The sequence below is a fragment of the Rattus norvegicus genome, chromosome 11, assembly GCF_036323735.1.
Source record: "Rattus norvegicus strain BN/NHsdMcwi chromosome 11, GRCr8, whole genome shotgun sequence".
In the NCBI taxonomy this organism is placed as follows: domain Eukaryota; kingdom Metazoa; phylum Chordata; class Mammalia; order Rodentia; family Muridae; genus Rattus; species Rattus norvegicus.
In genome coordinates this window covers 51142500-51156659 of record NC_086029.1, presented here as the reverse complement: position 1 = coordinate 51156659, position 14160 = coordinate 51142500, and the positions used below count along the sequence as shown (strand labels likewise).

The following is a 14160-nucleotide window of genomic DNA, read 5'->3' as shown; positions in this document are numbered from 1 at the left end:
CTCAGTGTGCTAAACTTTTCCAGGCTCTGGTTCATAATTAACCCACTCCACATGTAACTGCAGAGAACAACCCTATGAAATTCTGATTAGTATAAGAGCTTTTTTGCATATGCTCCAAGTTCCTGAAATATAAACATTCAATTGTCAAAGAGTTCACATACAAAAGCTGTGCTACCTCGTTGGACTTTTTGAAGCTACTTTTGTGGTCCTTAAGAATAAGTAGCTTTAGTAAGAATCCCAAGCAACAGGTACACTCTAGATTTTTTTTTGAGAAACCAAAGGAGGAATTCGATTTCTTTCATGGACACTAAAATTCAGGATTAAGGGGCTCAAAATGATGGAGAGAAAAAGAAAACACTACAGTGGTTTTCTTGTCAAGGACAGACACCTACTATTTCAAATGAGCAGGCCAACCACTTGAATAAGGGACTACTCCTCAGGAAAGCAGACCCACAATCAGCCATGCCAGAGTGTTAGGAGGAATAATTCGCCCTTAATGAGATAATGATCTTTTCTTCCCAAAATGCCTGCTCTCTGCACAGTGGCTATAGAGCTGCAGGAGGTTGTGTTGAGTCAGCCTCCTTTGAATCTTGACTCAGAAACGCAGAATGTTTCCTCTTTCTTCTCTTTCCTCTCTTTTCAGATGCTGCCAGAACCTAAATATGCTTTCTCTAGTACTTTGGGTCTTTCCCTTCTTTCTCTGAATGCTTTGGCCCTGCCTCATGGCCACTTGGCTGCCATGTGACTGAGAGTCTCATGTGGTCTTTTCTCTTGCTTCTTTTATTTTCCTCTTCTGGGAAGCTACCAAGAACTAGAGATTGCCCACCCTTTTAAGCTCTAATGAAATTGTCATGCAACTTCCTTTTGAACCTGTTCTTAAATTGTCTTATTAATGACTGAGAACACCAAGAAAGGTTCCACTTTCCCTGGTAACATGTGGTGACTAGGGGTAGGGAAAACTCTCCAAAATTTGCAGTAACAATAACTTGATCCCTTGTGTGAATTCCCTGAAAGATTTTGTATGAAAGTGGTAGATTTCTTATGCAAATTTATAAGCACACAAGGACAAACTAATTTGATTGTTACAGAGTCAGCCTGAAAAATTCCAGAGTCCTCAACTAGAGGAAACAATGAGCTCTTAATACAAATGACTCATTCCACAGTCATGGAATTGAGAAGGGTATCACCAATGCTGTCTAAATTCCACCAAACAAAGGAACTTCCATGGCTTATCTGGAACACATGAGATTAAAGAAAGTAATATATAAAATAGTCAGAATGTATAAGGTATTTATTAAAAAAACAACTGTTTATGGTAAGAATAATCTCTTGTGCAGTATGTGTAAGCATCACCTGTTAATAAAAAGCTGATGGCCAGTAAACTGAGGCAGGATTAGAAGACTTAGGCAGAGAGATTGGAACTCTGGGAAGCAGTCAGAGTGGAAGATTCGCCCTGTACTCTAAGGCAGTGGGAAGCATGAAACTGAGCAAAGGTAACTAGCCTTGTGACAGACAGAGAAGCAAAATAAACAAGTTATGTAAGTTATAAGCTAGTTGGGAAATAAGCCCAAGTTTACGGCCTAGACATTTTTAAATAAAGTTAAGCCTCCACATTGTTATTCAGGAACTGAGGTGTGAGTGGAAGGGCCAGAAGTTGCAGGTTATCTTAACATTGCATTTAGATTTTGAAATTTCCTATACTTTCAGCAAAATATTTGGAGCTGCCTTCCTTTAGAGAGTTAGTCTGGAGTGTGAGAGGTAACACTGCCCCCTTTTGGCCTTCCCGTGATCTGAGATAACCCTTTCCGGAAGGTAAATGCTCAGCTGCAATCCTGCGTTTGAATGTTATCCAGATGCTTGAGGGGAAGAATTTCAGAAGGTGTTCCAGTTTGAATAAGAGCTTATCGGAGACCTAGGACGGCACCTATAATTGAAGAGAAGATACCCTTGAAGGTACAAAGCGGTCCAGAGTTATTGGAGCAGCAAGCTGGGAGATGAACATGGTCTATCTGTTCCACGAGGGAGCAGTAAGCTTGATCCTCCCTTAGCTTGTAGGAAGGTCTATCCCCTGTTAAATAGAAAGGTACAGCACTTTGAGAAAGTCAGAATTGCTGAAGATACAACAGCCCTCAGTGAAGAATAGGTCCTTGCTTGTATAAGAAATGGATAATGGGAATCAGTGGGCTTGACAGCGGGCACAGGGATATTAAATGGATGAGATCAGCGTAACAGAGGTCTCAACACAAACATGGTCAGGGTGTCTGAGACTGGTTCAGAAACAAAAAATATGGAAATTACTGCTCTGTGGGCCAAATCTCTCAAAACTGACCACAGTCTGGGCAGTCTGGAGTCCCAAAAGATATATCAAAGGGATGCTAAGGGAAGAGTCTTCTATTAAGGCTCTGCCATAGACCACACTCACTGGCTAAGACAGTTAAAGTTTGGATTCATTTACATTGATGTGAATATGAGAAACCAGTAGTTTGGCCAAGTTCTCAGAGCTAGTTTCTTAGTTTTCTACTTATTTCTTGCTTTTTATTTGTTTTCTTTTTGAAAGTCACACTTTACATATATCAAACCAGTTTGCATGTTCAACAACACTGTAATAAAGTAAGTTGATACAGCTTTAAACAGAAGAAAAGGGGAGAAAATTTCAAATCCACCCATCAAATGATTTTTTCTAATTAATGATTTTTTAATTCACTTTTTCTAAGTGAGACAATGTAACAAATTTCTTCTGTGGCTAATCATGTCAATTCCTACTGCACAGCTGATCAATAGAGTGAAAAGGAGACCAACTTTTACAATCCCTGCTTCAAAGGAAGCACATGTTGGTTCTATGGAATATGAAATAGTTCTTGGTATTTCAGTATTTAGAGACTTGAATTCACATAGCCACCGTGAGTTGAAACACAAAAAATAATAGTTTCATTTTTTATAGCCTCTTCATGATTCAGGTTTTATCTTGCTGACCTCATATTCTTTGTAATCACCTCACATCACCCTCTTTTCAGATGGTACCCATTCAACATCTGTTTCTGTAAATACATTTGTGTATTATAGACTAGGATCTGTATATGAGGAAAGATGTATGTATGTATGTATGTATGTATGTATGTATGTTGTTGTTGTTGCTGTTATTTGAGTTTGAATCATCTTGTTCAATATTATACTTTTGAAATCTATACACTTCCTATAAATTTCATTCTTCATACCTGGATGAAGTGGTTTGAATACCCTTGGCTCATGGGAAGTTATACTATTAGGAGAAATGACTTGTGAGAGGAAGTGTGTCACTGTTGAGGTAGTCTTTGAGGTCCTATGCTCAAGCTATTCCTAGTGTGGAGGATAGTCTCCTGCTGCTGCCTTTAGATCGTAATGTAGAAGCCTGAGCTATTCCAGTACCACGTCTACCTGGACACTGCCATGCTTCCCACCATGATGATGGTTAACTGAACCTCTGAGATTGTAAGCTGGCCCCAATTAAATGGTTTTTTTTATAAGAGTTACCTTAGTCATACCGTCTCTTCACAGTAATAAAACCCTAACTAAGACAATAAATAAAATTCATTTTCTCATATTGCTACATTTTCATTTTCCATTCATTGGTTGATGGAGATGTAGGTTGGCTCCATTCCCTTGCTATTATAATAGCAAAAACCGTGGATTTACAAATATCTCTGTAGTAAACTATGGAATCTTTAGATTTTTGCCCATGAAGGTATTGCTAGATCATATATATTGTGATTCGTGTGTGTGTGTGCTCATGTGAGCACACTTAAAAATGAATAAAGATGTTGAATACTTTTGAAAAAAGTTATAGACCATTGACATTTCTTCTTTTGAGAACTTTCTGGTCATTCTTTGGCCTGTTGATTGGCAATTTTGTTTCCTTTCTGCTTAAAATTTGCAATGCTTTGGAAATCTGATATGAGCCCCAGAAGTAAAATTCAGCTTGAAAAGATTTTCTCTCATTCTGTAGACTGTCTGTTTGCTCTGCAAAATCTTTAATGTTTTGTATGCTTTTCTGTTAATTCTCAGGACGGTTCCTGTGCTAATGACGTTTTATCGAGCAACTTCTTCTTTACACTGATACCTTAAAGAGTAATTTTTTATATTTCGGTATGGCAGTTTCAGCATTTCAGGAGAGGTTTATAAAAAGGCTATTTTTTTATTTTAATCTAAAGTTCTGTTCATAAAATATATCCTGATTATAGTTTTCCTTCCCTCTACTTCAAATTCTTTCCCACTTCCCTTCCCATCATGATCCACCCTCTTTCTGTCTTTCATAAGAAAAGAAATGGCTTCTATGGGACAAAAATAAAATAAAATAAAATAAATACATCAAAATATGACAAACCAAACAAGCAGAAGGAAAAGAGCCTGCTCAAGAAAAGATACAGAGTGCTAGCCTCAGCAGCACATATACTAAAATTGGAATGATACAGAGAGGGTTAGCATGCTCCCCCTTAGTTAAAGGTAGCATACAAATTCATAAAGCATTCAGTATTATTGCCATCAAGGGCCATGTTTAGGTTCATGATGCTACTGCAGCCAGAGTCTATTTGATGTCAGTGGCCTCCAAATACCATGAGGATATCAATGGTCTATGATGTAGCCTGAAGCCTTGCTGATGTCCATGATCCAGGTAACCTCCTACGGTCTTGTGTGGGGTCCATGGTCCTGGTCTGTACTGTTTTCAGAAAACACAAGGAAGCACATGATCTAAGCTCCTCTTGACTGTTTAGAGCAAGGAAGCTACATTGGCAGTGATTATCAATGACTGCAGAAGCCCAATTGAGAAAGAGGAACATGCAAGGCTTCTGTTACAACCTTTAACACCAACCCCAAAGTAACAGCCTTAAAAAGAAGCCAACACTGAGGACTCTTAAAAATTATGATAAGGATACTAAAGTGTAACTCTCCACTATTGATGGTTTCTCGTGGGTAGGGTACAAACATTAAAAATTAAATTAAATATAAAATAAAATAAATTAGATATCCATAAGAACAAATATCGCAATTTAATCTGGTTTTTCTTTGTGTGGGGCCCCTATAACATTGACTTTTAAAAATGTCACTGGAGAATCTACTTGGGCCAATGCAAAAATTACTTTATAGTTTACTAACAGTTTCCATGAAATAAATAAGAACCAAAGAATATTTTGCCTGTGTTATACTGCTTTGAACATGAAAGTTTCAATTATCTGACCCTGATAGATACCACTCACTGTGAACTAAACTTATTAATTATGCATATTTCAGAGAAAACAGATGTGACAAGGTTATCCATATTATTACCCATTTTATACTTTCATAAGTTTACAGCTGAAACTGACTGTTAAGAGAGAACTAAACAGAACTGAAAATAATGGCCTGATCCCTAAGATATTTGTTAGCATATTTAATGTGAAAGAGAATTTTCTGCAACAAATACAAAAATCCAATCAAGGTTCCTTGCAGGAAAGGAGGCCAAACAAATTGTTTTCTCATTTTTCATAGGGTGACAGTACGGTCAATAATAAATTTAAATTAGATAAGCTGGCATCCATGAAAATATAGTTCTGATAGCAGGACTATTTAAAAGCTGCCCATTAATATAAATTTAATGTCTGAAAAAGTACAAAATTCTTTCTTCTATTCATTTGCTTCTAAAAATTGACTTTAATCATATTCCTTGGTTCCTCTGGAAAATAAAAGCACTCCTCAGTAATTTACATTTGACTTTTGGATTTCTTCTGCATTCATGTGAAGCCGGACACCTGACTTAGAAGAAGTTAACTTCAACTCACAGCCAGAAGCTTCTATTTCGAAATCATGCTGTCAGTACAGGCAGCCCAGCCCATAAGCCCTGACAAAAATGAGTAACAAGAGCTGTGCTTGGAACTTGGCAAAGGTGCCCTCTAAAGCCCCAGTAGTGGATCAGCTTGTCTCTCGAATCAGCGGATACATACCCAAGATTTGAATTTTCTCTCTTTGGTATTTCCGAGGGATTACTAATACAAGAACTGCAATGTTAAACACACTGTCCAACATGCTGGAGGAATAGAGGTCAGAGAAACAGCCTCTGGCCCTCAGGGTTTGCTACTAGCTCTGAGATTCTGAAATTCGCAGTCACCACAGAAAACGCTGAAGGCAATCAGAGCTGCCTGGAGCACAGAGGTTAGTTACTACCAAGACCGCGCCTTGAAGCCTTGTGAAATCGCTCTTCAGGTGAAGTCCACACATTTGACCACTATGCCAAGCAGAGCAGGAGACACAATAATGATCCACTCCCTCTCTCTCACCTTTCAAATCCCATGTGAGCACTGACATTTGGTGAAAAGGGAAAAATGAAGCTAAAAAAAAGTATGTCAGGGGATGGAAAGATGGCTCAGTGGTTAAGACCTCTAGCCGCTCTTTAACAGGACCCATGTTCGATTCCCAGTACACACATGACAGCTCACATCTCTCTGTAACTCCAGGATCTGACACCTTCACACAGACATGCATAGTGACAAAACACCAAGGAGCATAAAGTAAAAATAAACAAATAAATAAATTACTTTTTAAAAAAAATGTCAGGCAGGAGTTCCAAAAGAGAATCCAGGCAGGAGAAGATCCTCTAAGATCTCACTTTTACAGCCAGTGGCTCTGTGTTGAAGGTTTGGCTTATAATGGGAGCTTAAGAAGTGATGAGATTGGGGGTGGGTGGGGTTGGAGGAAGCCGGAAGTGCATCGGCCAGGGTCCGTCTGGGCGTTGCGGGATTGGGGCCTGGGATCTCTTGGCCCCGGCAGCTAAGAAGCCTGTGACCGGGCGAAGCGGCGCCATCCCAGCCCTGAGGCCTGCTGACCGATTTCTGCATGAACCCCCAAACAGTTCTTCTCCTGAGGGTCATCGCTGCCTTCTGCTTCTTGGGCATCCTGTGTAGTCTCTCTGCATTCCTGTTGGATGTCTTTGGGCCCAAGCATCCAGCTCTGAAGATTACTCGTTGCTATGCCTTCGCTCACATCCTCACTGTCCCACAGTGTGCTACGGTCATTGGCTTTTCCTACTGGGCTTCTGAGCTCATCCTGGCCCAGCAGCAACAGCATAAGAAGTACCACGGCTCCCAAGTCTATGTCACCTTTGCTGTTAGCTTCTACCTGGTGGCAGGAGCTGGCGGAGCCTCAATCCTGGCTACTGCAGCCAACCTCCTGCGCCACTATCCAACAGAGGAAGAAGAACAAGCACTGGAGCTGCTATCTGAGATGGAGGAGAATGACCCCTACCCAGCAGAGTATGAGGTCATCAACCAATTCCAGCCACCCCCTGCCTACACACCATAATGCCAGCAGGGGCTCTCTTCCTCAGCAGCCCTTCCCCCCAGTGCCACAGCTCCTTTTATACCCAGAGGAGCCACTTCCCCCAGCAGGTCTCACCTGTAGGACCCTGACCACCTTCACCAAACCTTCTCCAGGAGACACTCTGCCTTTAGGCTTGTCCATGTGTCCCTGCTCTGCAGAGCTGGGACTCTGATTTTATATAATGTACTCTTTCCCTCCCAGCACCCTCTGCTCCTTTCCTATTCACTAGCTCCTTCCAACCAGGGATGGTCAGATAAGTTTCCTCTCCTTGGGTTGCTGCTGGTAGTGGCCAGTCCCTAAGAGAGGTACCAACAGAGCACAAGGGGAAGGGACTGTGCCATGCAGGTTCACTTTGCCAGGCCCAGCATTTGTGCCACTTGTGTATCTCTGGGCTGACCCCTCTTTTCTTCTAGAGTGCCCAGGCCCAGCCATCCACATTGTGGATTCTCTGCACTTTAGTCTCCAGGCCACTCCTCATGTGTGTTCTGGTTTTCTGGAGAGAAGGAATCACTGCTGGGGAGCAATACAACTGTTCTCCTGCCCGGCCCTGGCTTCCTGTGGTTAGAACCAGGCAAGGAAGCAGAACCAGACAAGAGACTGACTCTTTTGAGGACCCCAGTGAAGGGGACTGAGTGCCCTAGCCCCTTCACCTTTTAATGTGAGTGGTTTTGAAAGGAGAAAAACAAAACCAAGCAATAGCAGCCATACTCTCTTTCTAAAACAGGGATAAAGCTGCTGTTGTTCAGAAATGTAGCCCATCCTTTATGGCTCTGCAATATTTTGGACCATAGCTCCCTCTGAGCCTATAGTCACGCCTCCCAGTCTCCAACAGAATGCAGGCTTTCTGTCCTGGCTCCTTCTTTCAGGCAGCTGTGGCTCCCTGGGGCCTTTCTGTGGAACTAGGGCCACATGGCCCCCACGGGGCTGAGAACTATGGCCTGGCTGGCTGGCCAGCGTGGTGCTCCTCAGAACTGTGGCACTGAGATGTAACCTGGCCTCAGTTCAGGGACAGGGGCCAAGTAGGACAGGACCCTCCACTCTCCACACAGGTACTCCACCCAGAGGCCCAATAGGTTGGTGTCAGGACCCTGTCAGATGTGCAGGCCTGGCTGTAGCCCTCAGAGTCAATGTGGCCCTAGACTGTGACTTGGGGCTACAGCTTGCTGCATGCCCCTCTCCCGTTCTGGAATGTATGCTGGTCTTGTGGTGTGCTACTGGGCTGTTACTCTAGCTATTCTGTTTGCCTTGGGTCCAGTTTTTTTTGGGGGGTGGGGGGTGTTTTTTTCCCCCTGTAGATCTGGGGCATAAGGTAGGTGAGACCTGAGAGGCCTGCAGCATGGATCTAGGTAGGCAAGCTGTTCTTGTTCAGTTATGAGCTTCTCTGGAGTAAGAGTCTAGTGCTAACTGAAGGGAAAATGAATCCCAATCTCCTACCACCCATAAGACAACAGACATTTTGAACAAGAATGGAGAATGAATACAGTTGTTGAACTGTGACTACAAGAAGACTGTCAACTCCCCATTCTTTGGCCAGAAAGAGTGGTGAATATGTGGACAAATGCCTATGCAGATGAAGACCAAGTGTGCCCATAAGAAAGCATCTGCTTGGAGTTCCCTGCTGTAATGCCAAAGTGTGCCCCAGGATGACTCTCCCATTCTTCAGACCCCTCTTTGAGGCAAGAAAGGTTGCCAGGTGATGCCTGAGCACAGAATCAAGGGGCTAAATTATGACTGCCTGTCTGATGTTCTGAGCTCGTCATAGACAGGCTTCTGGTGTGTGTCCAACTCTCTAACATGGCACCTGAGAGAGCAGGCCAGAAGTCCAGCACCAAACATGCATGCCAAAGTGAATGAGGACTGGACCCTGTGGACCGTTCCTTGTGATTTGGAACCCACTTTTTACTAGCTTCCCGCTCCTCTGGCCTTTCTCTTTTCCCTGCCATTCTCACACTGTTTGTCATATAGATTACTCTGGTTGTGTTTTTCTTTTCTAGGGAAAAAATTAAAAGGCAAAACAACAAAAAAAAAAGTGATGAGATTGAAGCTTGGTTCTAGCACAATAGGAGACTTGAATCAGAAGGCTATTCTTGTCGACCAGGTCTTCCTTTGGAAAGAATAGTTGAGTATGTGAGTAAAAAGTTAAAAAAACAAACAATAACAACAACAAACAAACAAACAAACAAACAAAAACTCCCAGAGAAGATGTGACCGGCCCTTGGTAGAGAGGTGAGATGAATTTCCTCTGTCATAAAACCTGTACTAAGCTGTTGAAGCAAAGGCATGCATGGAGCAGTAACCATGGCCAAGCCAACCTAAAAGACTAGCAATTCACAGCAGGTATAGGAGCCACGACCCTGGGAAAGTGAGTTCCATTAGAAACTTAGGCGATTCTCCTACCCTCTGAGGAGACAGTTCAAGCAAGACCTGCTGCTCCTTCATCTAGGCATACCCCAAAGTCGCTGAATAATTTTGAAGAAAGGAGAAACCAACAATACAATACAAAAAAAAAAAAGGAAAAGAAAACACAGACATCCTGCTATTTTGAAGACAGAAATTACACTATTTTTAATTTAGAGACTTTTACTGTACAAAGAAAGATGGTAGACAAAAACTCTTCGGGCTTTTTTTTTTTCAAAGTCCATTAACCTATATTGTTTGCAGGGCATAAACTCATATAGAGAAAGAATATTAGAAATGAGCTTCACAAAGATTAAAACAGAGACTGAAGTAACACCCATTCAGAGCCTGCCCCACATGTGGCCCATACATATACAGCCACCCAATTAGACAAGATGGATGAAGCAAAGAAGTGCAGACTGACAGGAGCCGGATGTAGATCGCTCCTGAGAGACACAGCCAGAATACAGCAAATACAGAGGCGAATGCCAGCAGCAAACCACTGAACTGAGAATAGGTCCCCCGTTGAAGGAATCAGAGAAAGAACTGGAAGAGCTTGAAGGGGCTCAAGACCCCATATGTACAACAATGCCAAGCAACCAGAGCTTCCAGGGACTAAGCCACTACCTAAAGACTATACATGGACTGACCCTGGACTCTGACCTCATAGGTAGCAATGAATATCCTAGTAAGAGCACCAGTGGAAGGGGAAGCCCTGGGTCCTGCTAAGACTGAACCCCCAGTGAACTAGACTGGTGGGGGGAGGGCGGCAATGGGGGGAGGGTTGGGAGGGGAACACCCATAAGGAAGGGGAGGGGGGAAGGGGGAGGGGGATTTTTGCCCGGAAACCGGGAAAGGGAATAACACTCGAAATGTATATAAGAAATACTCAAGTTAATTAAAAAAAAAAAAAAAGAAAGAAATGAGCTTCACGATTTGGGAAGCCAGGAAGCCACCAGATGAAGGATGGGTTCCATGGAAGCTGTGAGGACTGACACACTACCCCAGCAGAAGGGAAAGCTCAGGAGTTACCTGGCAAAAGTGACAGAAACCCTGGCAATCACAAGTTAGCCATCCAAGTCCCTGAGGAAGAATTGGGGGACGGGATCAGGGAGTAGTGAAAAATGTAACAGTATTGCTCAAAGGTCATTTTTAACAGACAGATTTCCTACGTCATCCTCAACTTTATGAAGCTGTCTGACCATTCTTGGCTCGTTTTGGAAAGACTTTCCTCTAAAAAGAAAAAAAAATTCCTGTTGAGACACAGGAATCAGAAGAGGTGCCATAATTCATGGGTGAATTAATGTTAACTAGTATTGGGATACAAGTCCCAGTCTCTTCCAAGAAGAAGCAAAGTCCCTCTCCAGATCAGCCCGACAAGCCCAAGATAATAGCTTTTAAAGTGTTCTCACGACAAATCGAACAAGGAAACGTGCTGGTCAAATTAAGCTAAAGTCATCTCCCACCACACCCACAGAGTTCCCAAGCAGGACTTTTGAGACACATTGGTCTTCACTACGAATGTCAGTAAAGATATTCAAGGCAAACCCCTAAGTTTGCCAGAATAAAAAGAAAGACTATGCAGCTGTGCCTGTGACTCAAGATGGTGGCTTCACATGAAAACAAGAATAGGTTCCATTTAACAGCTGAAATGGACAGCACTCCTATACTGCTGTCTTCCTAAGTAGAGAGTAGTTAAATACCTGTGTGGGAAGATAGGATCATGGTCTCATAGCAACAGTAGCAGAGGCAGCCTCATTACCCAAGGAAGTAGTCCGACTTAACCTCGCCTGTAGGCAAAGAAAAACGATGAAAGAAGTGAGTAAAATTAAAGACATGTCAAGTCCTCATAATAAGTAGCCGAGTCATCAGATAAAATTATAGCTTTTGTTACAGGCCTAGTTCTATCTGCCAACCATTGGTTGTTGAAGCCTTTAGTGCTTGACCACGCATTCGGCTTTCATGCACACATTTCAGAGATACGACTCACGTGAAAGAAGAGATGGATGTCCTCTGCGGCCACTTGGTAGATGTGGTCCCATTTCCTTTCCTGGCACGGTCCACTACATTTTCTCTTCATCAATGTTTTTAACATGCAAAATGGAGAGGAAATCATCATTGGCAACACTTTCAAACTTTCATTAGATTTCTGATTTTTTTTAAGTTTTGAATTACATCCTTTGAGAGATGGTTTGGGCAATTCTCTGCTAATCATCTGCAAAAAAAATAAAATTAATGTTTAATAACTGAGAAGAGAAGAGGCAGCTTAGAATGCAACAAAAGCAGGAAGCATACCTATCCATCTGGTAGAATTCGTGCCAGCCATACCAATGAGTGCAGATATAATATAAGAACACTTCCACATTTTTTTTCTTTTTAAAGCCAGATTAAAGTGTCACCATTTACCAAATTTCAGGAATCATCTTTGGTATTCACACTGTAGTAGGGCTTACAGAAAAAGAAAATTTAATTGTACCTCCTTATTTAAACCAGGACCGAGTACTAGAGAATTGCAAGCATCACAGAGTGCAAGCCAAAACAAGGGATACTGGTTCTCAGAGGCGGGGCGGGGGGGGGGGGAGGGAGTCAACCATAAGGATATATAAAAGTTCACAGATATTAAGATGAAAGTGATTCTTTGTTCTGTATTGAAGTAGACACTTGGAAGGAGCACAAACGTTCTTGCATCTGTGAAGTTATTTCATTATTTCTACAATTGAATACATAAATTTTAATTTTAAGAAAAGCACTAAAACATTATGAAAGGAGTGCATGTGAGATTTTCAATACTTGGGGGGTAAGGATAGCCGCTTACATAAGAAAAGTCACCCATACTGAGGATAATATATTCCTCTCACAGGACTAAGCAGTCAATCCCACAACTTCTTTGAGGCACTTGCTTCTTTGAGATGCCTGGCTTACTGTACTCAAATCTGGCACTGGGTTTATAGCTATAGCACGGTTGCTGGACTTCTCTACATCACTACTTTACTCTGGAAAGTATAAAGGGCCAAAAGAAATGAGGGACATACCAGCAGAGTCAAAATCCTCTCAATGGTGCCTCCTTATAAGCTCTGGGCTGCAATTTGCAGTCTCAGACTAGTAAATAGATGCTACTAGCGATCCTCATAAGTAGTGGATGTAAATGGTTTGAATGCAGTAGAATTTCTAACAAAATTTGAGTTTGAATGTTCAAAGACAGGAATGGATCACTGACTAGAAGGAAGTCCAGTGTCTCTCTTAGGTACTGCTTTTCCCACCAGTAACATGGGAACCAATATTTAATTGTCTAGATTATTATGTTTATGGATAGCGTTATGTTAAGGGCTTGGTACACAATAGAGAAGTATTAAGTGAGACAATTTATCAAAAAGTCATTACGTTACTAACATCATTTTAGTTTTATTGAATATCTCTGCAGGATCAGTTAATTAATCCTGTGTATTACCATAAAATGCTAGAAGAACTTAGTTCAACAACTCCATGCTATCGCTTTCATTACCTTACCCACTGGTGAAGCAACGAGCAGACATTCACTGATGTTCCAGAGTTCACCAACTGCTAAGACAAAACACTTGCCCAAGAATGGTAGAAATTGTCAGCAACGCGGAGGTGTGCTCATCCCACATGACCAGTTGCATAAACCCATATCTGTCTTTACGCCTCACCAAAACAGTGCCCTTACTTGTCTAAGACACATTTTTTTAATACATACTACTTTCCTCTATAAAAATTGCAAGATGTGGGTTTTGTTTTCCTCAAGCAGACAGCAGGATGGAATCATCGTTTTCCCACTACTGTTTATTTCTTCTTTTCATATACTTAAAAAATACACACACCAAGTCTTCCCATCAAAGCATATACGCCCCTTTACAATGTGACTAAGCCCATTCCCCTTAAAAAACTAGAGTGATCATCCCTGACTGTGGAAGTGGGCTTAATAATAGAAGTGATTTGACGCAATTAAAAAACATAAGTGAGTCTCAGTAGAACTTAGAATTCTGGCTTCATCTCCTCGAGGCACTATGCTGAGATGACCATAAAAGATAGTAGCTCTGGACAACATGGAGTGATGTTGTACCTAGACAATTGTCTGCAGTCTCTCTACCAAGCTTGAAAGTTGGTCCTGAGAGCCCAGGAAACTCTCCAACTAAATATACCTGCAGAAGCAAATCCTAGTAAAATCACCATCAACCTAAAATGTTAATAAACAAATCATTGCAATCACAAGTCACTGATCTCTAAAAGACTATATAACACAATATAAAATAGTATTACAAGCTGGAGAGATGGCTCAGTGGTTAGGAGCATTGACTGCTCTTCCAGAGGTCCTGAGTTCAATTCCCAGCAACCGCATGCTGGCTCACAACCATCTGTAATGGAATCTGATGCCCTCTTCTGGTGTGTCTGAAGACAGCTACAGTACTTATATAAATA

At 41.8% G+C, this 14160-nt stretch overlaps 1 protein-coding gene and 1 non-coding gene across 2 annotated transcripts; both read left to right on the top strand.

Annotated features, from left to right (window-relative positions):
- Window positions 1-4404: 4404 nt before the first annotated feature.
- Window positions 4405-4514, top strand: LOC120095714 (U6 spliceosomal RNA). Its single transcript, XR_005491512.1, has one exon. It is a non-coding gene; the product is annotated as a U6 spliceosomal RNA (small nuclear RNA).
- Window positions 4515-6698: 2184 nt separating this feature from the next.
- On the top strand, window positions 6699-9297 carry Tmem127l1 (transmembrane protein 127 like 1). The gene has a single exon (XM_017598103.3). The coding sequence runs from the start codon at window positions 6844-6846 to the stop codon at window positions 7306-7308; it is 465 nt and encodes a 154-aa protein (XP_017453592.1). The 5' UTR covers window positions 6699-6843; the 3' UTR covers window positions 7309-9297.
- The last annotated feature ends 4863 nt before the right edge of the window (window positions 9298-14160 follow it).

Excerpts from the sequence above, each read along its gene's own strand:
- Tmem127l1 (XM_017598103.3), top strand. The coding sequence starts at position 6,844 with ATGAACCCCCAAACAGTTCTTCTCCTGAGGGTCATCGCTGCCTTCTGC.